A 24,147-nucleotide genomic window follows, 5' to 3' on the forward strand; every position below is an offset into this window, starting at 1 on the left:
TACAACTCAAAAAGTTTTCAAGCTGTTTTCTGTTTTAATGAAGAAAATCAGAAAACAATTTTTATGTGTTTTCCAATTTTTTCACTCAACTTTTTTAACTTTTTTTTTTCTTTTTTTTTTTAATATCTTATCTTGACATCTCCTTCTCTCCTCTCAACATCATTTCATTTTCCTCACTTTTAATTATCGAATTTGTTTTTGTTCCCTGGAAAACTTAAGCTTTACAATTATGGCAAACTTTAAACAATCGGAACTCCATTTTACAAACTGTTAATTGATCATGATCCTCTCGTCGAGCACATAATAAGTTTTCACTATTTTTAGTCAACATTAGGTATCAAAATTTGATATTTGTTGTATTGACTACAAAGACAAACGGTGTTTTCCGATGAACTTGTGAACAATCATTATAACTAAAGGTACGACCATTATATTCGGGCGGGAGAGATATTATGTGGAAATCGAGGGGATCTCGAGTTTAGGGGGAGTTTAAATTGCTGTTGAAGAGGATAGATGTATATTGGGTAACTAGCGATTGAGTCGTTGAGTGTAAATCCTTATTGTACCACATTATCATAGTAAATTGCTTTCCACCGAGCAAATGTAATTCTGATGTAGGCACAACTTGCCGAACTGTGGGTTACCAACTTTGACAATTTTTTTTTTATTATTTATGCACTTATATCGTTTATCTTTAAAATCTTTAAATTTTAGCAACAATATTTTTTGCAACAATTGCGCTGAAACAGTAATTTAAACTATAATATAGGGCATAATCTTTGTAATATAACTTGATTGTAAGAGATTAAATCATATTATATGAAGTTTAATATTTATTACTTAAAATATATATATATATATATATATATATATATATCAATAAAAAAAATTCAAATATTTTATCATCTATAGTAACGTACGTATCAAACTATTGATAATTTGTTTTTTTATATATATATAATAATCGATCAATTGACTTACACAGTGCCCAATTAGTTGTTTGGGAAAAAAAAGTGGAAAAATAATTTATAAATTAAAATAAATTAATTAGCACAGGATTAAAAATACCAATACCAATATTGATAACAAATATCTCATTTTACTGATATCAATTGACTACTATATCGATAGTTATATTACAAATATATCTACCGATACTATTTTATAGCGATAATTTTTTTTGATATAGTGCTTACCGATTGAATTTGAGTATTTTAGCTAATTACCTTGTGGTTTGACTAGACGACTGTCTGATCACGACAATTATAGTCAAAATGAATTAATACGTTGATTTAAGCAATTAAGAAATACCTTAGAACTAATTGATGCAACAATTATGTGTTGAGAATAAAAGCAAAATGTTGGATAATTTAATCATTGACGTTCAATTTTATAATTTATGTAATATATTGTAACAATAAGTAATATAATTTAGTTGTGACCATTCAGACATACTATGTGAAATCTAATATTAATTTGTATTATAATCTCTTAATTAACATGTTATAACATATAACAATGATAAAATACTAGATTTTTTATTAAGTAAATTTATCAAATGCTGATGTGATAATCTTTCAAATAAATTGTATAGCTTAACCGACTAGCTAAATAAATTATAGTCAGCCAACTGACATCTTTGATATTTTAGTCGAACTAGTAGTATGCAGACAAATACCCTAGCTCAATTTTAGATAATTGACTAGTCTCCGCATTCGAATTAAGACAACTGTTGAATTAACGACATTTTCACGTTAAAAAAATAGTTCATAACTTTTTTTTTTAAATATATTTTTTACTAATACGATGTAATAATTTTGTACACTAAAACAAAATATTTGATCAAATTAATTTATTCACGAAGTTCAATTATGTAAATCCTAATAGTATACTATAACAATTACTAGATAACTTAGTTGTGAAACATTTCAATAATTTTAATATGAAATAATCAGATATTAATTCATATTTTGAAAAGCTTCACCACTATTATTATGAAATCACTATCACATAAACATAATTCACTAAATATTTATGCTAAAAAATGAGATCTCTTCTAATATATGCACCACTTCGCTCAATGAGATAAAAAAAAACTCCACCATTATTATCAAATCACTATTATATATACATATATTTTACCATTATTTATAGATATACAAAGAAGTTTAATTATAAAAAAAAAAGGAACTAAAAAGAAAGGATAAATTACATTATTCCCCCCTCAACTATGACACTAATAACGATTCACCCCCTGAAATATGAAATCTTACATGGCAGACCCTGAAATCCTACATTGTAACGAAACTCAACCTTCTGTCAAATATTTAACAGAAGTATTTGACAGAAATTGTGATGGACAATGAATTTACTATACTACCCTTAATCATTTTCTTTTTTAAGAGCAATTATCATACAAACCTCACTTAAATCCCAATAACATACCAATCATCGCCACTATTAAAAAAAAAAAACCCAAAACCCAATAAATACTCAGAAAAGAGAAACAGAGTGATTGAAGAGACGAACCTCATTTAGCGGAGGAAGAGGACGAGGTTTTGTTGGACTTGTAAGCCTGGGCTAAAGCGTCGTCGTATGGGTCTCTGCGTCCCTCGACTTGGTTGATCTGAGCGTCCCATCGGAGCTGAGCGTTGTGTCGCTCGAGAGTCCAGAAATCGTACGGACGGAGAGGCAAACTCCACATCTCCTTCGTCTTCGCGCACCGATCCTTCACGGCGTAGATGTGCTTCCTTATATTCTCGTCCCTCTCTTTTGGATCTTCCATCATCCGAAGTATCAGATCCTCCGCGAACTCCATTATGAAACTCATCTATCTCTCTCTCTCTCTCTCTCTCTCTCTCTAGCCTGAAAGCTCGAAACACATCAACAACCGATTATTTTCCTGCGACGGAACGAATTCATCGTCTCGAGAAATTCGATTTGATCGGATAGTCAAAACACGCTGCGACGGAGCGAGAATTTGATCGTCTCTCGAAATAGTAGATTCCGAAAGGGATATCGATACAGAGAAATACGCACTAAAACAGAATGTATATCGACGAAGCCATATAATTCGATGAAGAAGATGATATAGAAAGTCGAAGGATTTACCTGGTTTCAATGTCGAAGCTTTTTGGGGATTTATAAAGTAATAATTTTTTTTAATTGTACAATTACCGATTTACCCTTTAAACATTTGACAGTCGTTAATAAAACTTGACAGAAGGGTGTGTTCGTTACAATGTAGGATTTCAGGGTTTGTCATGTACGATTTCATATTTCAGGGGGTGAATCGTTATTAGTGTCATAGTTGAGGGGGGAATAATGTAATTTATCCAAAAAGAAACTAAAGTAGAAGGATAATGGAAAAAATTTGAAAAAAAAAATAAAAAAGAGAAAACACCCCTTTATTATTTTATTTTTTTTAATAGTACAGATTTTCCATTAAAATTGGGTAAAAAACCGATCAATACATGAGAATAACACCTTAGTACATGGATTACCAAGACCTAATTCGAGGTGAATCTAACACTAAATTCCGGTAAAAGTACGATATGTGCAAACTTCCGACAATGGGAAGAATTACAAGCACCAATAGAGCACACACGAGGCTCGTTAAAAAACCTAAAGATTGGCGATGGAAAAATCCAACCAAACTCGGTCCGATAACCACGAATAGGGTGGCTCTTCAACCTACATAGATAAAAACCTAACATAAAATCCACTACGGGAGATGAGACTACGGCTAATTCGAGTCCAAAATAAACCAAAACAAAACAAGCATAATAAAAATTAAAAGGATCCATATTCCAATCAATAACCCTATAGCTAAACTGAAAACCAAAAACCAGCCGCCGAAACAGTAAACCAACCACAAAACCCAGATCTACTACCACCTCAGATCCAACCAACCCAGATCTGCGAACCTTCGTCAGTCGCACAACGATCGGAGAGCAAGAGCCCGGCGGCGCACACCGACAGCGGTCGCACTACGGTCGGAGAACGGTAGCTCGGATGCGGACGCGCACAACGACGACACACTGAGAGCCACACTCCGAGGGTCAGACGCGGACGGCGGTCGCACCGTAGGAGTCCGGCGGTGCACAGCGTCAACGAACCCACATGGTTGACGGATCTGAAACGGTAGTGGTGTGCCGGCTCGGCGGCTAAGAAGCAGAGAAATGACATCCACTGAGAAGGGGTTTCGTGGAGAATCGCCCTCCCCTCCGGACCGGAGCCGCGACTGTGACGACGTCCGAACCCAGAGGGGCGGCGGCAACGATTCAAAATTAGGGTTTTTTCCCCTCTGTTCTGTTCCGAAGTTTCTCTAGGAGAGAGAGAATAGATATCGACCAATTACAGATGTCTTGTTTTAAAACACCCCTTTATAAAATGTTTATATTATCAGTACACATCAATTTCGTTATAAGATTATGTTATCAGTTCCCATGTCATTAACATCTTCGTCAAAACTACAAACATTGTTGAGGTACGTAACTTTGTTTTATTTGTTGCCTTAATTTGAAAAAATTGATTTATGTGTGGTCGTCGGTAGATCTTGTGAAATGGATCGGAGGCTTCCTTAAAGAGTATAGGAAGGCAAACACGGTCCCTTCTCCGGAGAACAGTGTGGGCGAGGCTAATGTGTGGGCCCCGCCGACGAGGGAAGTCATCTCCGTGTGCGTAGACGCGGCCATTGATGGGAGAAGGGGCAGGTTTGGCGCCGAGTACGTGCTTCGTGACCATAGAGGCTTTGTCATCGTCTCATAAATGTCAGTAAAGAATTTGTTCTACTCCTCCCCTCTTGCGGAAGCCGCGACTATTATCCATGGAGTGCTTGCGGCTTCGAACCTCAAGAATGACCGAGTAATTGTGCAATCGGATTATCTAGCGGTGCTCCGTGCGATCAACAGTAGCGCTACTCCGACGGTGGAACTTGGAACGATCCTGGAAGACATCAAGGGTATGTGTTTGAATTTTTCTAGCTCCGATATTGTCTATCTTCCCCGTCCTTGTAATGTCGTGGCCCACAATTTTACCGTGATGCTTTTAGTATAGGTTCGAATGTAGTTTGGTCACGAATTGTCCCACCTTATGCGATGCGAGAGCTTCTACGAGACCAAAAGGTTATTTTGTAACTACGTTATTTCTAAACAACCAACGTTTCATTATGTGTAAATAACGTTGGTTACGTCATATTTTTTTTTATTATTTACGAAATATTTATGAAAAATTTACAAAACTTTTGCTAAAATACAAATGTTTATTTAATTTTTTTTTTTTTGCTCATATAGCTAAATATTTGTAAAAAAATAAAAAAAATAAATTGTCCATGTCGACCCTTAATCAGTAACTCTGAATATAATTAAATACATATATATATATATATATATATATTTATTTATTTAAATATAAAACCTAGTAAGTAAACTCTACTGATACCTTTCATCTGGCCGTCGCCCCCAATTGCTCGCCGACTGTCTCATCGTCGAAACTTCATATAATATGATTAAATCTCCAACAAGAAAAAGTCTTTTATAGCAAGTCCAAATCTGCAAAGTGGTGTTCAAGCAAAGGTCTTTCACGTAAAAAATCCCTCTCTCGTACTAAACGAAAAAAAAATAAAATTTTGATCCCTTCCCAATCCAACCCATCGCCCCCAAGAATCCCCTACCTGTCCATCACCCCCGCCGTGGTCCGCCGCGTGCTCGAGAAGTGCGGCTAAGTCCGCCGCGAAATCCCCAATCAACGGAGCCCATTGGGATTGGAAACGACGCCGAGACCGCCCTCTTCCTCCGCTCTGTTATGGGCGACGACTAGGCCTTCACTGCCCCGAAACGATGACGACGACGAGGTGAGTTGGGTATTTGCAAACTAATTATCGCTGTGATTTTAGCTTGAAATAGGATTTGAGTTTAGAGCTTGAATGGTTGTTTGGGAATTATGTTGTCTAGAGCTTGTGAGTTTTTAATGTTCTGATTTTTGTTGTTTAGTGCTGATTTGGTTTTACACCGTGGATGGATGGGTGAAATTAGGGTTTTTTATATTCTGATTGCATGGTGTTGAAGAGAAATTATTAGTATCTTGAAGGTGTGTTGTGTTATATACCTTTGTTGCCCAATAAAGTTGTTGATCAGACCACTAATTTATTGCCCAGTTTTATGTTTCCAAGATGTCTTTCTTCTTTTTGGGCGTAAGTTCTCTCATTTATTTAAGGGATTTCGATTTAGAGACTTGATTTACGATTTTATCAGGGTCGTCATTGCATGATCGGATTTCGGTTCATGAAAAAGTGGCGATGTTGCCGACCTTGGAGCTTAAGTAATTGATCGTATAACGGTTTGGTGTGAATTCATTAGTTATAGATGGGAAGTTTGTTCCCCAAGTTGCTCGTTTGAGCTATGACAAATGTCATAAGAGTTTTGTTTGTCTAATATATGTTTGCTTGAAAAAATTGCGGTCGTGAAAATTTTATAATCCGTATGGTAATCGCTTTGCATGAACTTGGAGATTTCATTTTATTGGTATTCAAAGGGGCTTGAATGTGACGTGGTACCTAGGATAGCCTAGTGGTGATTCCACACCACCTCCTGTGTGGAGGTCGTGGGTTCAATCCCCACTGCAGCGAAGCTGTCTTCAAAAAAAGGGGCTTGAATGTGACATTGTTGCTTTTGGACATATTAGCGTCTGTGAGGAGTACAAAACTGGGTCTTGTAACTGACTTTAGGTACCCTATCTCGGCTCATTTGATAAAGGGAATTATGTTTATTGGGTTTATCTTGAAATTTGCAGGTTTTTGACATCTAAACACATAAAGAGAGTTGCGAATTCCTTTCTGAAGAGCTGGGATCGGAGCTACTCAGAAGCTGGGAAATATGGGACTGTTGCATTAGGACTGAATTTGCCTCGATACAGGCTGTACTCACAGTACAGGTCTCCAATCGGATCTCATACTCATGCTTCGCTCTCGTTGTACAGTACTGGAAAATTTATTGGAATGACTGGTCTGTCCAGAAGCTTCTCCTTGTTCTCTGCAAGCAGTGCAGCCTCACACCATGCCCAGATTGCTTGGAAGAGGCTTTCTCAAAAGTGCTATTCGAAGCCCTATTCGTTTACGCCGATAAACAAGATTGCACAGGCTGTTAGCTTGGCGGTGACACGTGCTCACCCGCTCGTCCCCGGCGCTTTCGCCGTGGCGTGTGGACAGGCGGCATGGGCACAAAGGTCATTTACCGACAACGATTACACTTCACACAACGGTCTATATATGCGTGCCCAAGATGGGCATGCTTACATGACATCGCTACTTTGGTCAGTGCTCGAAGGTTTGATAATTCTTATGCGGGCTTTTTATCTGACAGTGTTGTTCTCGCCCAGTATCGTGATGGCACCGTTGGCCGATTGTTGCGGAGAGAAGTACCGGAGGCTTTGGCTTCGTGTTGTTCATCGGACTTTGGAAAGAGCTGGTCCTGCGTTTATCAAATGGGGTCAATGGGCTGCCACTCGGCCGGATCTCTTCCCTAGAGATTTATGCGTCAAGCTTTCCGAGCTTCATACGAAAGCCCCCGAACACAGCTTTGCTTATTCAAAGAAGACTATCGAAAGAGCATTTGGACGAAAGCTCTCCGAAATTTTCGACGATTTCGAGGAGCTACCTGTGGCATCTGGAAGCATTGCCCAAGTGCACCGTGCGTCGTTGAGGTTTCGATATCCGGGTCAGCAAGGGAAGCCCATGGTAGTTGCTGTGAAGGTCAGGCATCCTGGTGTTGGCGAATCGATTAGGAGAGATTTTATGATCATAAATTTCGTGGCGAAAATTTCGTCAGTCGTACCGACTCTCAAGTGGTTGAGATTAGATGAAAGCGTACAGCAGTTTGCGGTCTTCATGATGTCTCAAGTTGATCTTGCCAGAGAAGCCGCCCATTTGAGCCGCTTCATCTACAATTTCAGGCGATGGAAGGACGTTTCGTTCCCAAAGCCTGTGTATCCACTTGTTCACCCGGCTGTTTTGGTGGAAACTTTTGAGCTAGGTGAAAGTGTCGCACATTTTGTTGATGAGCTTGAAGGCCATAGCAGGGTTAAATCAGCGCTTGCCCACATCGGCACACACGCTCTCTTAAAGATGCTTCTGGTAATTTGTCGTGAAATTCACATTATTTTCCATGATTTTGCCAGATAAACCTCAAGCTAGGCTAGTCATAGATATCTTAAACATGCACATTGGTTTCTTTTGGCTTATTAGAAGGGGCTTTGTGTTTCAGGTGGATAACTTCATACATGCAGATATGCACCCTGGAAATATCCTTGTTCGGGTGGGTCCAAGCAAGTCTTCTCGAAGACGGCTTTTCAAATCGAAGCCGCATGTTGTTTTCCTTGATGTGGGCATGACCGCCGAACTCTCTGGAAGTGACCGAATAAATCTATTGGAGTTCTTTAAAGCCGTTGCTCGCCGAGATGGCCGCACTGCTGCTGAGTGCGCACTGAGATTGTCTAAGCAACAGAATTGTCCCGATCCTAAGGCTTTCATCGAGGTAAACAGCTTTTGCATCTATTTATAATTTATTTACAGAACACAAATTAGGGTAAGAAATTTAGATATTCACGTGTTTTAGTTTCCATCATTACTAGTTATGAAAAAAATCTCTTGGATAATCCAGTTTGATCAACTTTGTTTGGCGGGTATATTACTGGAACCTGCACTAATTTAAATGCATGGTAATTCTTCTTACTAATTTGTTTTGTTGGATAAGCCTACCTAAGTAGAATAAGTGGTTAAGCCTACCTTCTGTAACTCAGTTGCGAGTGAATTGTTCACTTTGTTTCAAACCATGGTGTGTTATTATAAACAGGAAGTGGAGACATCATTCACATTTTGGGGTACTCCGGAAGGCGATCTAGTACACCCAGCTGAGTGCATGCAACAGTTGCTCGAGAAAGTCCGGCGTCACAGAGTCAACATCGATGGAAATGTCTGTACCGTCATGGTCACGACCTTGGTTCTCGAGGTAAATAACTGACTTCCATGTATCTGCCTAATATCACGGAAGAAAAAGGAATACCCACCTTGACCCCCCTTGCCTGTGTTTGATAGGAAGGAGAGAAATATGGGTTCATTAGGAGAAGTTATGAAATCCCTGGTGCCCACAATTTTTAAGCCTCTTTAATTTTGGAAGGAAAAAAAAAAGTGAAAGTTTGACAACATGTTTTAACCAATTTTCATCCACAAATAACTCTCTCATTCCCTAACATATTTTGAAACAATCCATTCCTTCGTTCTTACCAGACATGGTCTCTGGGCTTACCCTGTGAGCAATACTAGTTTGAAGATTCTTCAAATAAGTCTTATCGAAAGAGAACATAAATTGACGGGACGAATGTTGGTTTGTTTGGTGGTGCAGGGATGGCAAAGGAAACTCGATCCGTCGTACAATGTAATGCAAACGCTTCAAACGCTGCTTCTTAAAGCTGACTGGGCAAAGTCCCTTTCGTACACGATCGAGGGGCTGATGGCCCCGTGAAGAAGAGGCGATCGAATCGATCTTGTTCGTTGGTTATACATCTCTTCTGAAAACAATTTTGACACTGCTAAAACAAGAATATACAAAGTCCTGAGGAATCCACTTGATTGTATCTTAGGCATTTTTATTTTATTTTTATTTTTTTGAGGCTCCCTAGGGAAAGAAAGCCTTAGGAATTTTAGCTTGCTGTTTTGCGTTAAGCAATTCGCTGAGTGAAAGTGCAAAACCATGAAGAAATCTGAAAGGAGGAGAGGAATAAAGCGGTGACTCATTATTCTTTTATTTTACTTAACAGGTTATGTACAGCTCAATGTTATTGAAAAACTTTTGTTTTCTAGGTGTTAGTGTTTATTTTTACATTATAATACCTCGTATGAACAAGTATGAATACCCTTTGTGGAAATTCACAAAATTTTCTGTAGTGTTTTTTAATTTTTTTTTTTTTTTTTTAGCTAATAGCATAGAGTTTTTATTGCGAAAATAATTTTTTTTTTCTAAGCTGTAAAACAATCAATTATTTTATTTTTTTATGTTTGACATAATTTTTTACTGTTTTGGACATTTATTTATTGTTTAAGGTTTTTTGGACTGAGATTAGGCTTGGAGCCGAAATCTTTTTCATAAAGACCCAACACTCGATTTGATGGCCTTGAACGAAGGTCCCTCACTAGCTGTCAATTCAATAAAGCTCCTTTTCTACACTGAATAGAATATGCAAACCTTGAGCCATGATTTCCGATTGAAGCTTGCAAAGCTTCGCTTCGGAAGCCCCGGTAGTTTAAGACCAAAATTAGAAACAGGCAAGCCCTTTTGCAACTTCTTGATTTCAACGATATGACTTTGTTGTTCGCATAGAAGAGCATCTTCGTCCCTAACTGAGAGGAGATTCGAAATTTAGGCGCTCTTCTCAAATGACAGTCTCAACTGAAACATAAATGAGGATTAGCTCATCTTGGAAAAGTTGGAAAGATTAAGAGAGAGACCAATTGTCCTTGATTGATGGGCATCACCAACCCAACGAGAAATTGAGCATTAGAAAGCGAACCACTATACTTGAAATCATATTCCAAAGGATTGTTGTGCATTTTTACCATATTCCTCAAATTCACATCGGTGAACATAACACACTAGAACTTGTTTCATTCCATTAACTTGAAGCAATGTCTCTTTACTTAGACAAGTTTGAGGTTATAAGGCTTCGGAGTGGATCAGCGGCGCTTCATCAAAACGAGGAGAATGACATCCCATGTCAAAAGGATAAATGGACATATGGCTATCCTTGGTCAGTCGATCCTGAATCACCCTAAGTCGGCATCAAATCCCCAAAAGTCTTCAATCAATTTCATACCTATATGTTCAAGAGCGGAAGCATGGTGAGGTGGACAAATCGGGTGAACAACATTAAGACGGGAGGCTGCTCGAAAAAAAAGAAGAATTTGATCCAAAATCCTTAAGAGATTGGGCACGTTGAGAAAGTCGGCACGACGTTGGGATCTATAAGAGCAAGTTCACAAGGGAGTTGCCTCATGATGTTGCCTTCTTACATTGTTGCCCTAAACCCGTTTCGTATTTTTGACGCTATGAGCTTATATTCCAATGCACGATATAGAGCGTTGAAGAGCCCTCTTGTACTCTCAATTAAAGTCATGCATCTATGAACTGTGGAAAACAAATTGACTACGATTTTTCAATTACCTCCTTTCATTTTAATTTATGGCGTCGGTTCCCATGTTTCTCGTTCTCAAGCAAGCGACGTGATTTAATGGGCTTGCTTTTCTAATGCCTCGTCTATGTCTTGTCAGCAAGTTCTAGCAACAAAGCTTTGAGTTTTGACATATGCTCTAGCTATTTTTTAAAATAAGTCATTTGTAGCTGATGTCAACAGTCATTGATACGGCATGAACTCGATTTACAATGTGAATCAATCTCTCCGGTAGCACAACTCTAGGTTTATAGAACATTAAATAACTATTTCAGTAATTTTTGTCATAACCAAATGACCCATTCTACTTATTTATGCTATAATATAATTAAATAAACAAATTACTAATTTATCCTTCCGGATCTAACACTGTCATAATCTACAATCTCAAGAAAACTTTTCATTTTTGACATAATGTATGGACAAATTAGAACAATGTGAGTACCTAAAATTTAAAGCTGTACACTATAGTATGGAAATCTGACATTTTCCAATGAAGGTAATCTCCAATTAAAAGTAGCACAATTTCATGGAACCCGAAGATGAACATCTCGTAACGGAACTCAGATTGCAGTTGCACATGTAAGCTCGCGAATTTTCTTGACTGCCTCACTAAGACTATGAAGAGCAATTTTTTTCACCTGTTTTCAAAGCAACAATGATATCCAAGTATAAGCGAAAGGTCTTGCTGTTCAAACCAGAAGTGAAATAGCATGAATCTTAAATGTTCACCTCAAAATTGTTAACTTTTGCTTTATGGCCCGTCGGAAGTTGATGGATTTCATCGGTCAATTGATCGCACTCCGTGACATTCTCAGGAGATAAAAAGTCCAAAACCACATGGACACATGACTGCATGAACAAAATAAATCACACAATATAGTTCACGGCACTACCGTAGCATAACAGCCAGAAGAACGTAATTTATAAGTATAATCTAAACCAGTTATAGTGTAGTTTGAGACATTGCATGATAACCATATGGAAAGAGGTTAGAAATGATGAGCATAGAGCGTTATAAGTGACCTTGGGACTTTTAATCTGGTATGGACATCCAGCAGGAATGACAACAGCTTCTCCTACGCGCTGCTCAAAAGTCCAAGGCTCAATCTCTGGTGAACATACACACACAAACATCCCAAAAAGATTAGCATCTATTGTTTTTGAATTGCCACAAACAATTGGTGTAAGCCACACAACTTACTGTATTCTTGCTTAAGCCTCCTTTTGTGAGAAGCGTCGAGGAAGAAGCTTTGATCAAGAATTGGATGAACAACCTGTCGAAAAGATGGAATACAGTGACAAGTTAGCTAGCATGATTTTCATCTAGAAGAAGGCACAATGGTTCGGGTTGTGGACTTACTTTATCACGAAAATCAGGTGTACTAGAGAGCTCGTTAGAATGCCTTTTGAGATATTCTGTGAGCTTCGAAACATCTTGCCTTCGAAATATATCCCACTGTGCGGTACAGGATGAAGCTTGGGAATGTTTCCCATTGCTCTTCCCTTCTTCTGAAGTTACTGCGCCATTGCTTCGTCGGCGGGCCAACAAATCTTCAGAATCAGAATCGGTCTCTGAATCAGATTCCACATCTGGCGTTTTGCTCTGTAAATGATTTCTCTCATATGATCCCTGGGTGGTAATAGAGGAACACGATACTCCAGCTACTTTCTTGCGAAAATGCATTTCTTCTCCTATTCTATCTTGGGATCCTGAAGCTCTAATTTTATCATCAGATAGCAACACCTTTCTCTCGACTTCATTTACCAAGTTTTGATCTGCTATGGAAGACGAACTTTGTTTTTGAGCCTTGTGCTTTTTCAGTAACTTTCTTACTTTAGAAACTTGTTCATCGGAGATGGGGACATCTGAGGTATGTGCCAACACATTAACCTGGGTTCAAACAAATTAGAAAGGAAGTACAAAACAAATCTCTGTCCTAAGACTCTCACTTAACAACTCAATCTCTACAAACACAAGGTTTGCGTTGGACAAAAGTTGAATTGTCTATATAAGAAGGATTTTTTTTTTAAAAGAAACGGTATATATAATAGCAAAAGAAACAGTATATTTACCAAGATAATAAAATATTGGACAGGAATGGAATAGGAGAATGAAAAGAACTTACAACGTCATAGGAATCATAGTGCAGTTTTATCACAGATTCAGCCTGTACAAGTTGCTCGGCATAACCATATGATATATAGAGGCATGGACCAAGGTCAGGCTTTAGGATTCCCTGTGGCAACCTTGCAGCAAGATTTAGAAGACCAGAAGCTGGATTCATGTACTCTTGAAGCGGTAGGGTATGAATAATTTCAGCATAATGATCAGGAAACTGTTGTTTAAACAGCTCGGAAGACAGCCAGCCCTTTAACTTCAAAGTCTCGTTCCACGTGTTCTTACAGGTTTCACTGTTGAGAGAACCCATAAAGCACTGCCTCATACCAATTTCTACCTGCCAAGTTAAAAAAAAAACAATTAAGAATTTTTTTAACATGTTAGACCTTTGAGCGCAAGACCCAAAAATACAATGGACAAAATATCTGACCTGACACCAATCCAAGCAAGTGGAAGATTCACATATACCTCCGTTGTTTTCACGTCTGGAAATGCTTTGCTCAAGATAAGTACAGAACATCAATACAGGATCCCAACTCATATCTAAGGTAGCCTTGAGCACGTTTCGAACTATAACAGGATGACCTTTGAGCCAGTGTTTCTGAAAGTGTTCGACGTTATCGCTGTGTATTTCCACAAGTGTGGGGTGGTATAAGAAGTTATCAGTAGCACCTTTCCTCACAGCTGCTTCAGCTCTCTGATTGGTCCCATGACATAAAGAACAGCATGAGTCTATGTCTGACGTGTCAGGACAATCATAGCTACAAACTATCTGTTCGGCCCTTGCTTCAAGCTCTCTGGTCCAACTTGAAGGAAAAAGACATCTCAGCTCAAGAAGGCCCTCTCCACAGCCTCCGAAGTTCATGGGCGGGCAAGATGTCTCGCCATCAGCATTATGAGCCTTCCAGCGAGCTAAAGACACAGTTGAAGATAGGTACTTGTTATTGGGGTTTCGTTTGGTTCTTTTTGGTTTCTCCTCCATTCTTTGTGTACTATCCAAAAGTCCACTTTTCGTTTTGTTGAGGGAGACAGAGCGAGATATATCAGTCCCTTCGTGCAACCCTTCATGATGTAGATCCCGACAACAACTTAAACAAAGATTATATGAGCAATTGGGGCAGCTTCTGTGGAGGTCCAATATATGACCTTTACATTTATTGCTGAAATCATACAGCAGAAAATCAGCCGAAACCAAAACAGAAAAAGTCAAGCATAGTAGTCTTTAGAGGCAGAGACCATACCAGCAGTGTTGATCATTGCAGCCAATAACAGCTTGCTTTATCTCAAGGTTACTTGGTTTTATTCCTGTCATAAAAAAGGATATGTGAAAAGTGATCAATGTGTATAATATACTGGATGCTCAGAATAACAATTGTCATCACATTACCTTTTATTCTTGCCTCTATTTCCAGTTCATCACTCTGGTTTACGTTTATTTGTTTCAACACCGGAAGAAGCATACAAATCAAGTAGTGTATACATAGTATGACTTCAACATTGTGTTTCTCCCCCAAAAATTCCTGAAATAAAGATGTGCAAAAATTATGAATCACGAACAAACATCAAGTCAAGTAATTTTCCTTTTCACAAGCTGCTCAGCATTGATGTCAGACCTTACTTTCAGTGTCTGTATATGAATTTCTGAAGCAGTCCTTACATGTACAAGTTCGGCGACAAACTGGACATGCCTCCTTGACTTCATCTTGCGTATCAAAGTACCTGAATTTTAAACCAACATAGTTATCAGCTGCTTATCCCAAATAAACAGTACAATACTTCATTAAAAAAAAAAAATCGAGCTTAAAAAAAGTATCAGCAACAGTACTTACATCAGTTCATAAAACTGGGACAAGTACTAAACAAGCCTAAGGTGCGTGAAAAAAACCGGGTACGATTTCCTAATGAAGCATAGTTTTAAGGATATTAAGAAGACAAGCAAGAATCTCTACAACAGGAAAACTTACAGCCTGTATTGTAATTTTTTTTAATAGCTGAATCTTCGTAATAAAATGCAAGTATTGATTATCAGATTTCTTTTTTGTCTTATATCGGCGTCTAAGGTTTTCTCGAGCTAACCAATGTCTAACCTAAAAATAACTGACTGTAAGTATCAAGAATGTTTCATAATCCAAGCCCAATATTGTCTCTAAATATCTCAAACAGAGCAATGACAAAACTGCAAAAACGGAGATTCAAGAAGCAGCCCATAGTTACAGTCTACATCTAACCATAACCTATCGGGATACATTTGCCTTGTTCATAAAATATCCAGATACGATCTCAAAATGGTCGAAAAGTAAATGGCAACAGTATCGATTTTCAAACACAGAGTTCTTCTCTCTAAGGTAAGAAAAAAATTGAAAATACAACGAATGATTGACTGAGATTAATAGACTAACCGCTCTTTGATGCAATCCAAGCAAAAGAACTGCTTTAGGCAACTCGAACACTTGGTTAGAATCTGCGAACCGCTTCTCCGACACCAATGGCACTTCTTTCTCTTATCCCGACTCAACTTCGCCACCGTCTGCGATGACGGCAAAACCTTCGCCAACCAGAATCGGAAAGAAAATAATCAACAGACTGAACACAAAGAAATGGAAGCAATGCAATGTGGCTCAAACGAATAGCAAGAAAGAAAACCAAAAGTCACCTGCCATTTATCAATGGGCAACGCCTCAACATTCTTGGAGCGAAACCGACGCATCATCGTGACCGGGCCGGAAATGGCTCCGACCTTGACGCCCAAAGGCAAATCGGCGCCGGCATTACCCTGCGACGGCGACAAGGAATTCGACGAGATCGCCATGAGTCCGTTGGGAAGGTCTCTGGTGAGCTCTTCTTCACTGTCGTCGTCGCTGCTAATCTCTCTCTCCCTCAGACTCTTCCCGTTGCTCTTCTCCACCTCTCGCTTCAGAACCATCCTAATCAGCTCCAACTCCGTGTTTCCCCTCTTCGTCCTCTTCGTCGTCGCCGCCGCCATTTTCCGAAAACCCTCGCCCGATCGCTGCTTCCTCTTCTTCATCAGCTTCGCCACAATCTCGACCTTCGTTGCCCTAATCTTCACACTCCGGCGACTCGCCGCCGATCTCCCGCTGTTCCTCTGCATCTTCAGGGACTCCGGGACTTTCTCCTTGTGCTGTCTGTGGCGTCCTTGGAGGTAATGAGTCTCGCAGAGCTTCAGATTGTCCTTGACTCTCTTCTTGCACCGCCATTGCCGTCCGTCGGTTCGGTTACACCGGAGATGGTCCGGTACCGGACCGTCTTCTTCCATTCTCTCTCTCTCTATCTACCTCAGATTTCTGGTGATTTTCTCGGGAAAAGGAAAGCTCTGTTCTTCTTCTTTTTAGCGTTGAAAAAGGGGAGTAATTAATTGGGAGGGAGAGGGACAAACAGTAGAGAGAAAGAAGCAGGGAAATAAATTAAATATATAAACAAAACAAAAATGGCAAATCTCGTAATTACGAGGGAATAAAGAGTCTAATTCGGGTAACGTTGATTACGAGCGGAGAATCAAGATAGTCGATCACGAATCACGACACTCAACTCCGTAGTGTTCTTTTTTTCCTTTGTGGCACTTCTCATCATAAAAGATAAAACAGAACGTTTTTTTCTTTCTTTTTAATTAGATAGAAGTTTATTTCTGTATCTCGTTCAGTTCCTTTAGAGACATTTAAATCACGTTTATTAATACTGTTTATAAACATGTATTGTAGATAAACGGTTATATAATTGTTCTGGGTCAACGGATTGCTATGCATGATATCATGCAGTTTTTTTTGTGGAGTAAATAAACCAAAAAACAGAGAGAAGTTTTCTCTGTCAAAAGTTTATTATAAAGAGTTGTGTTTTTGCAAAGCATGACAATGTGGGGTGTTTAGTGTGACTATGAATGTATTTGCAGGTTAAATTATCAGATTTAGATGGCCTTAATTGTGTAGGGCAATGAAGCCGAAACATAAATTATGATCACCAACCACTTAGTTTGGGCGACATTATACTTTTGCGTAAGAGCACTTTTGCGTAAGAGCGTGAGTTGAATCTTCATCACTACAAAAAAAATGTCTTTACTATTGAAGCTTGAATTATTTCCTGTAATTTTTGCATAAATATTTAATTTAGTATATATGTGAGGTAAAAATGATAAAGTAAAAATATCACAAATTGTCAATTTTCATTACACCTTAGTTAGTTTATAATCTCTCCTTAACCTAATTTCTCTCAATCAACAATTTTTATTATTTGCGAAGATAAGAAGAATTGATCAATAAATGCTTCGTTGTTTTTCTTCCAAATTTTTGGTCCTATGAGTAATTTTATTTGTTGCTAAAAATTTATTTATAGGTCGTGCCGCCTCCAAATAATTTGGGAGGATTGTTTAGCTAAAGCTAACGGAAATTAACCATAACCACGCGCACGCGCCGCATGTTTATAGTTGGCGAGGAAAATTAAGTGAAATGCTTACCTTTATCCTAGTAATTACTTGCATGGATAGATACCAAGAAAGAAAAAAATTTAAATTTGACAAAATTATATTATTGACCAACTACTTACACAGTTTATTTTAATTAATTTTTGGGATCCAATTTAATAACAAGATTTTTTTATATTCAAGATTATCTAAGAATACCCTTCAAAGAAGATAATCTAAGAATTTATTTCAATTAACAAAATAGTAAGTTCATTCATTCTTATTCTTAAGGACATAGGGTATCTCACGAAGGATTTTATAAGGAAGGAACATAAACGGGAATCATCAACATTATTCTACAATCAAAGAATCAATCTTGTTTAAAAAAAATTGATTGTTTCCATGACTTCCAACCATTTTTGTGAAATACTTAAATTACTACTTTTGACTCATGAAATAAATCTAAACAATTGAGATCAGAATTTCCATCAAAACTAACCATATCATGTCATATTTCTTTCTATTCGAACTTTCCGTAATGATGAAAAATATTGAGAAGTGCTTACAGCTTTTATCTATTGGAAAATCTAGATTCATCGTTCGTGTTGTACCTTTTTCTATTAGTAGATTTCTTTACTTATCTAGATTTTACTATCATCTACATCATAAATATGACTAAATATTGTAATTAACATTAATTTATTGTCATCAATTACATCATGACATTCTTCATTTCCCAACTTTCTATATTTGGTTCATTATTATCTCCTTATTCTCTTGTTTATGGTCTATGATATAATTCAATTTCAAATTAATTACTAAACATGAAAAAAAGGGTGAAAGAAAAAGAAGTACTAATACAAATAACACAACAAACAGGAAAAAAAAAAAATTAAGACTTAAAGAAAGATAAAACCTTAAAAATGATGCAATAAAGATATTTATCTTTCAAAATAGAACTTTTTTTTGTGGTGTTTCTCTTCAATTTTGTTTCTCTTTTGATTAATGTACTCACTTCTTTCGTGTGACTTGAATGCTTGATAAATTACTTGAAATAATTTAGCATAAGTGACAAAACAAATTATAGGAAAAAAATTAAAGACTTAAAGAAAGATATAACCTAAAAATAGTGTAATCAAGATGTTGTTTATCCTTTTTTTTTAATATAAAAGATGTTGTTTATCCTTCAACGTGTTTTTTTTTTTTGGTATTTATCTTTATTAAATGAATAATCGGTAATTATTTTAATAAATTATTATTTTACACGCGATTGTTAGCCATGTTACGTTATGTATACGCAGTAAATGACTTTAGAGCTTAACTAACAAAAATTTCCATGTGCGCCACGAATAGCAAATTAAATAAGGGGCATCTACGACCAATGGTATTGAATTCATTATGTCGCATAATGAGGTGGCGTAAAACTATCACTAGACCGAGCTAAGAACTACATCGTGTACTTATTAACCTTGTAAAACTAGTGGTAGTTGGTTTATTGTTAAAGTTAGCTATATTGTTAGCCTTGTAAAATTTCTTGTAATTTTTAATTTTTTTTAACCTTATAAGATCAAAGAATTAGTTCCGTTAGTAAGAGTGTATTATGAGACTAAACTTAACGTACTTATATTTATTAGCTTATCATGATTAAAAGCTATATTAAAAAATAATACAAAAATTTATGTGACAAATTTTTGGATTTAAAAACAAAAAAATTAGAGGAATTAAATCATTTGAAATTGCAAAATGGTCAATATAGCCAATGACTATTAAACCAAATAAACAAGTGGTTATTGTTGGCTGAGAATTTTTTCGCTGAACAGTCACGAATAATTTGATGAAATTCAATTTAAACTTATGGATGTTGAGTCTCAAATTCTTGTAATAAAATTTGAATTAAACTTAATATAGAAATCAGATATAATATGAAATGATAATTCTGTAATGGAATTCAGTATAGCAAAAAACTAGATTGAAAGTGACAAGATAAGAAAAAAAAAAGGGATTCTAAATATCATTTAGATTCTAAGCTCGGACTACAAAAGAATAGTTGCTAGTCTCCAACAGAGTAAAATATGAGATAATTGTTCACAATGATATCTATCATTTAGAATCTAAGCTCGGACTACAAAAGAATAGTTGCTAGTCTCCAACAGAGTAAAATATGAGATGGCTTTTTCAACATTATATCTAGATATCATTGTGAACAATTATCTCGCATTTATATTGACCTCGTAACATCCTCATTAATGTCAGCTATTATTTCGAGTTCGTCGTTCAAATTTGATCCATGCGCTTTTATCTGACCCAATTTACATTTCTCGACTCTCCTTCTTTTTTTTTTCTTTTTTTTTTTTTTTTTTGAGGAAAAGTCACTTGGACTGGTCATTAATTGGGCAAATCTGCCAAAATGCTCTCCCACGGACCGGGAGGAGCGTAGTCATACCAGATGGCTGGTGCGTGGAAATTCAAAGCCATTTTAGCAAGGAGATGGGCTACAGTATTACATTTTCTGGGCGTATGAATAATCGTAGCAGAATCAAAAAGGGAGAGTTTAAGCTCGACTCTCCTTCTCAATCAACGTCTTGTTGAGTTGAGATGAGGCCGACTCAATTGACCTTTCTTGACTCTTATTTTTAGCGGTCAACACTTTTAGATTATATTGGACTTTTTTCGGCGATCAAATTTTTAATGAGGACGAAGTCTAGAACTCGGATCTTTTGTTTATTTTTGGTGTTTCCTTTGGTGTCCATCCAATCAAAATAAATCATGTCATCATTTTATTAAATGGGTAATTTAGCAAAATAGCCAACTCAAACTTTTAAAATTGCTAAATAGCCAAGGTTTTGTAAATACTAAGTAAATAGTCATTCCGATTACGTGGCCCAATAATAGGTTTTTTTATTTCCGAAAATTGCCCATGAGCGTTTGAATTTTGAATTACTAATTTGAATTTTTGAATGAAATTTATTCCCGAAATTTTTGGAATTGTATTTCTTGATATAAGTGTGAACATGATTTAGTCTATTAATGATCCATTTATTTTAGGAACTAAATGGACGTGGCAGTTGTAATTTTTTTGTTTCTTTTTATATATTCTTTCTTATATTTTTCGTCCAGATTTATATTGCATTCTTGATTTCTGTAGGGATCAGTAAACTAATGTAAATAATGTTGGTTGAGTGTTCATTTACATTTGCGTCGATAAGTTATTTACCCAGATTTACATAAGTCATGTTTCAGTTTAACCAATAATATCAAAATATATAGGTCTTAGTAATGACAAAGTTTACTCATATATATGTTTCTTTGGATTAACGAAGAATCCAAAGTACCAAAAGAGTTAGCAAACATAAATCTCAAAATACACATCATTAAGTAATAGAATAAATTTTGAAATCCTGGTGGTGAATTAAAAAGAAAGATAAACGGTTTAGACATCATCGATGTTGAGTGAGAAACTAGACTGGCTGCTTGGATTCTCATCAACCTGCTTTGTTACTTTCTTCTTCGTGACATATGCTGAATGTAGCATTGTTGGTTTCTTTATAACGCATTTTGTTCTCTCATTGATGGCAAGCTTCACTGCAACCGGTTTGCCGTTCTTCTTGAGATGTAAATATGTGTAAACAAAGAAAAGGTCAAAAAACTTAGACTGTGTGATATTTACTCAGATTTACTGCAAAATATGTCGACTACTATTATTTTCTTCTAACATCCAAACTCAGCAGTAAATATGTGTAAAAAAATATTTGATCCAAAAAACTTAGACTATACAATATTTACTCAGATTTACTGCAAAATATGTCGACTATTATTATTTTCTTCTAACATCCAAACTCAGCAGTAAATATGTGTAAAAGAGTATTTGGTCCAAATAACTTAGACTATCCAATATTTACTCAGATTTACTGCAAAATATGTCGACTCCAATTTTTTCTTCTAACATCCAAACACCCAATTTTCTAAACGCATTCACAATGGTATATCGGGAAAACTAACACACTGATACATGATTTCATTTTACTGCGCATCAAGATATATATATATATATAACACATCAAGATTTATACATCAAACTCGTTCCAACAACATTTAAACATTCAAAAGGATATACAATAAACATAATAATCACTGAATAACACATGATTTAAAATTTAAAATCACAATAGTCGGATCCCCCAAATTTCATTGTGATGAAAAGGGTTTTGTGTAAATTTTAGGATTAATGACCAATAATCCACGGATTCATTACACATAGGGAGAGGAATGTTCCATACCATCTAATTTCAAAATCGATTCCAAAAAAAAAAAAAATTGAAAATTTTTAATATGTAAATCGAGGTTGAACATTAGTAAATAAGAGTTCCAATCGAAAAAAAATCACACATGCATACCTGTTACAGCCGGAGAGAGGAGCAGGTCTGAAAAATAGTTGCAGTTCGTCGGAAGTCGCCAAAATATTGCAGTTCGTCGGAGAGAGGAGCTGGTTTATGAAAATAATTTTGGGAGCGATTTTTTTTTTATGGCAGAGTAAAAATCGGTGGGGAGTATTCGGTTTTAAATGCAGTTATTACTTCCTCGATTCTCGGAATCACGTTACCTATTTTATTGTTTTTCTTTTTAAAGTCAACTGTGTGTTATGGGCGGGAAAGTCTGGGCGTTTTGGTAAATTTAGAAGTGTCTTAAATGATATCTGGCTATTTACTTAGTATTTACAAAACCTTGGCTATTTAGCAATTTTAAAGGTTTGATTTGGCTATTTTGCTAAATAATTGTTATTAAATTGACTTATTTTAATTAGATGGACACCAAAAAAAAGACAAAGGATCTGAATTCGAAGTCTATGGTATTTCTAGCACTATTTTCATTTATGATATGAATTATTATCATATCTAAAATTATCAAAATAATTTTATGGCATCACGATCGCCAGTGAAGAATACTTTTGAGTTTGAGAAAGCCAAAAATACTTGAGTTAAGACGATCGTTTTGATAATAATTTATAGATAAATAACCACTTTCAAATGTAAAATCTTAAATAATTAGTCATTTTCATATATCAAATGTCGACTATTTACCGAATATTCTGATATAGTATTCAATAAATAAACCATGAGCTCTTTTTGGCTCTTTTTCGTACATATAGCTTGTATTATAAGTAAAGATAAATTACATTAACCAGCTTATTTTTATATACACAGTTAAAAAAAAACACTAAAATCTATACGAACTTTTTAATTCTGTGGACACTCTAATATCATACATCTTGCACATATGCTACAACACTTACAAGCACAGCCTTACAAAACGTACACATTTTAAAACATATATTTACAAAAAGGTCGAACTAAATTTCAACAATCAAGTATTTTTACCATCGGCATCTTCGAGCAGAAACCGCAAAATTTCCGGAGGAGGCTGGCCAATCCAAACTTTAGGGCTCTCGGAGCTAATCCCAATCCGAGCTAGTTTATGGGCGATCCTATTTCCTTTTCTAGGAATATGAGAGGCAACGCAATTGAGTCCCAGAATAATTTTTTTTATTTGGGTGCCGTGATTTTGACACTCCTTGCACTTGACTCGGCTACGGTTATTAATAAATTCGATCAACGTCTCGGCGTCTCCTTCGAGCCATACATTCCTCCACTTGTTCTCCAACACCAACTCTAGACCTCTTCTTAGGGCCGAGAACTCCGCTGTAGTGCTCTTGGCCTCGCCAATGGACTCGGCGTAGCCTAGCAAGAACTCGGCCTTGTGGTTCCTAAACACCCCTCCAATGCTTGCTCTCTTAGAATTTATGTCCGAAGATCCGTCGAAGTTCAGCTTTATCCACCCGATTTCGGGTCTTTTCCACGTGACGGGGACAAGTGAGGATTTCTTGTAGTTTCTCACTGGGAAAGAGAGAATGTTTGGATTTTGTTTTTGGCCTCTCATGAGTAATGAGTTTCTAAATGCCAACATTTTTACTTGTAAACCAAGTATTAGAACTACAATATATATATATATGTATATATATGTGAACTAGGAGAAAATTAAGCATAGAAAAGAAAAAAACTGGATTGGCTAATTCATGAAAGAGAATGATCTTTTGATAAGTATCATGCATTAATATTGCTTCACTCCACGTATTTCCCTGATTCCATGCATGAAGCTGATTAAGTAGAGAAAAAGCAAATTCCAAAATGGATTTCTTCCACGTTAGGAAAGGGATAGTGAAGTAATGGAGTTTCTAAACTAAGGCTAAGATCTTCGTATATTCTATATACTAGAGAAGATTAAATTATCAAGACACTTGTGTTAACAAGGAGAACAAAACTAGACAAGTACGTACTTGATGGAGAAGCAATGGATATGTATTATGTTTGCTAACACTCCAGGTACATACTGATTCCAT

The 24,147-nt window shown here is 36.5% G+C and overlaps 3 protein-coding genes across 3 annotated transcripts; 1 reads left to right on the forward strand and 2 right to left on the reverse strand.

Annotated features, from left to right (window-relative positions):
* Positions 1–2,469: 2,469 nt before the first annotated feature.
* LOC149386078 (uncharacterized) lies at positions 2,470–3,143 on the reverse strand. Its single transcript, XM_089627072.1, has 2 exons — positions 3,112–3,143; positions 2,470–2,865 (listed from the first exon to the last, which is right to left on the reverse strand). The coding sequence occupies exon 2, from the start codon at positions 2,828–2,830 to the stop codon at positions 2,531–2,533; it is 300 nt and encodes a 99-aa protein (XP_089483198.1). The 5' UTR covers positions 2,831–2,865; positions 3,112–3,143; the 3' UTR covers positions 2,470–2,530.
* Positions 3,144–5,411: 2,268 nt separating this feature from the next.
* On the forward strand, positions 5,412–10,011 carry LOC149386079 (uncharacterized). Its single transcript, XM_089627130.1, has 5 exons — positions 5,412–5,854; positions 6,793–8,131; positions 8,262–8,531; positions 8,850–9,005; positions 9,399–10,011. The coding sequence occupies exons 1-5, from the start codon at positions 5,841–5,843 to the stop codon at positions 9,516–9,518; spliced, it is 1,899 nt and encodes a 632-aa protein (XP_089483256.1). The 5' UTR covers positions 5,412–5,840; the 3' UTR covers positions 9,519–10,011.
* A 1,584-nt stretch (positions 10,012–11,595) lies between these two features.
* On the reverse strand, positions 11,596–16,739 carry B160 (protein). The gene is made up of 12 exons (XM_089625925.1): positions 15,996–16,739; positions 15,742–15,887; positions 14,956–15,061; positions 14,730–14,862; positions 14,584–14,647; positions 13,773–14,502; positions 13,350–13,679; positions 12,584–13,114; positions 12,425–12,497; positions 12,247–12,332; positions 11,953–12,072; positions 11,596–11,861 (listed from the first exon to the last, which is right to left on the reverse strand). Exons 1-12 carry the CDS (start codon positions 16,614–16,616, stop codon positions 11,784–11,786), a joined length of 3,018 nt encoding a protein of 1,005 aa, XP_089482051.1. The 5' UTR covers positions 16,617–16,739; the 3' UTR covers positions 11,596–11,783.
* Between the last annotated feature and the right edge of the window lie 7,408 nt (positions 16,740–24,147).

Source organism: Urtica dioica, chromosome 9, assembly GCF_054948205.1.
Source record: "Urtica dioica subsp. dioica isolate 48M chromosome 9, U.dioica_male_clone48M_v1_H2, whole genome shotgun sequence".
In the NCBI taxonomy this organism is placed as follows: Eukaryota; Viridiplantae; Streptophyta; class Magnoliopsida; order Rosales; family Urticaceae; genus Urtica; species Urtica dioica.

What these genes read in the sequence shown, in the direction of transcription:
- LOC149386078 (XM_089627072.1), bottom strand. Translation starts at nt 2,830, where the DNA reads ATGAGTTTCATAATGGAGTTCGCGGAGGATCTGATACTTCGGATGATG.
- LOC149386079 (XM_089627130.1), top strand. An exon ending in CTCTCTTAAAGATGCTTCTG is followed by an intron (nt 8,132 to 8,261) that starts GTAATTTGTCGT and finishes TTTGTGTTTCAG; the next exon opens with GTGGATAACTTCATACATGC. An exon ending in ATCCTAAGGCTTTCATCGAG is followed by an intron (nt 8,532 to 8,849) that starts GTAAACAGCTTT and finishes TATTATAAACAG; the next exon opens with GAAGTGGAGACATCATTCAC.
- B160 (XM_089625925.1), bottom strand. Translation starts at nt 16,616, where the DNA reads ATGGAAGAAGACGGTCCGGTACCGGACCATCTCCGGTGTAACCGAACC. An exon ending in ATACAGACACTGAAAGTAAG is followed by an intron (nt 14,863 to 14,955) that starts GTCTGACATCAA and finishes TCTTTATTTCAG; the next exon opens with GAATTTTTGGGGGAGAAACA. An exon ending in AATAGAGGCAAGAATAAAAG is followed by an intron (nt 14,648 to 14,729) that starts GTAATGTGATGA and finishes TTTTTATGACAG; the next exon opens with GAATAAAACCAAGTAACCTT.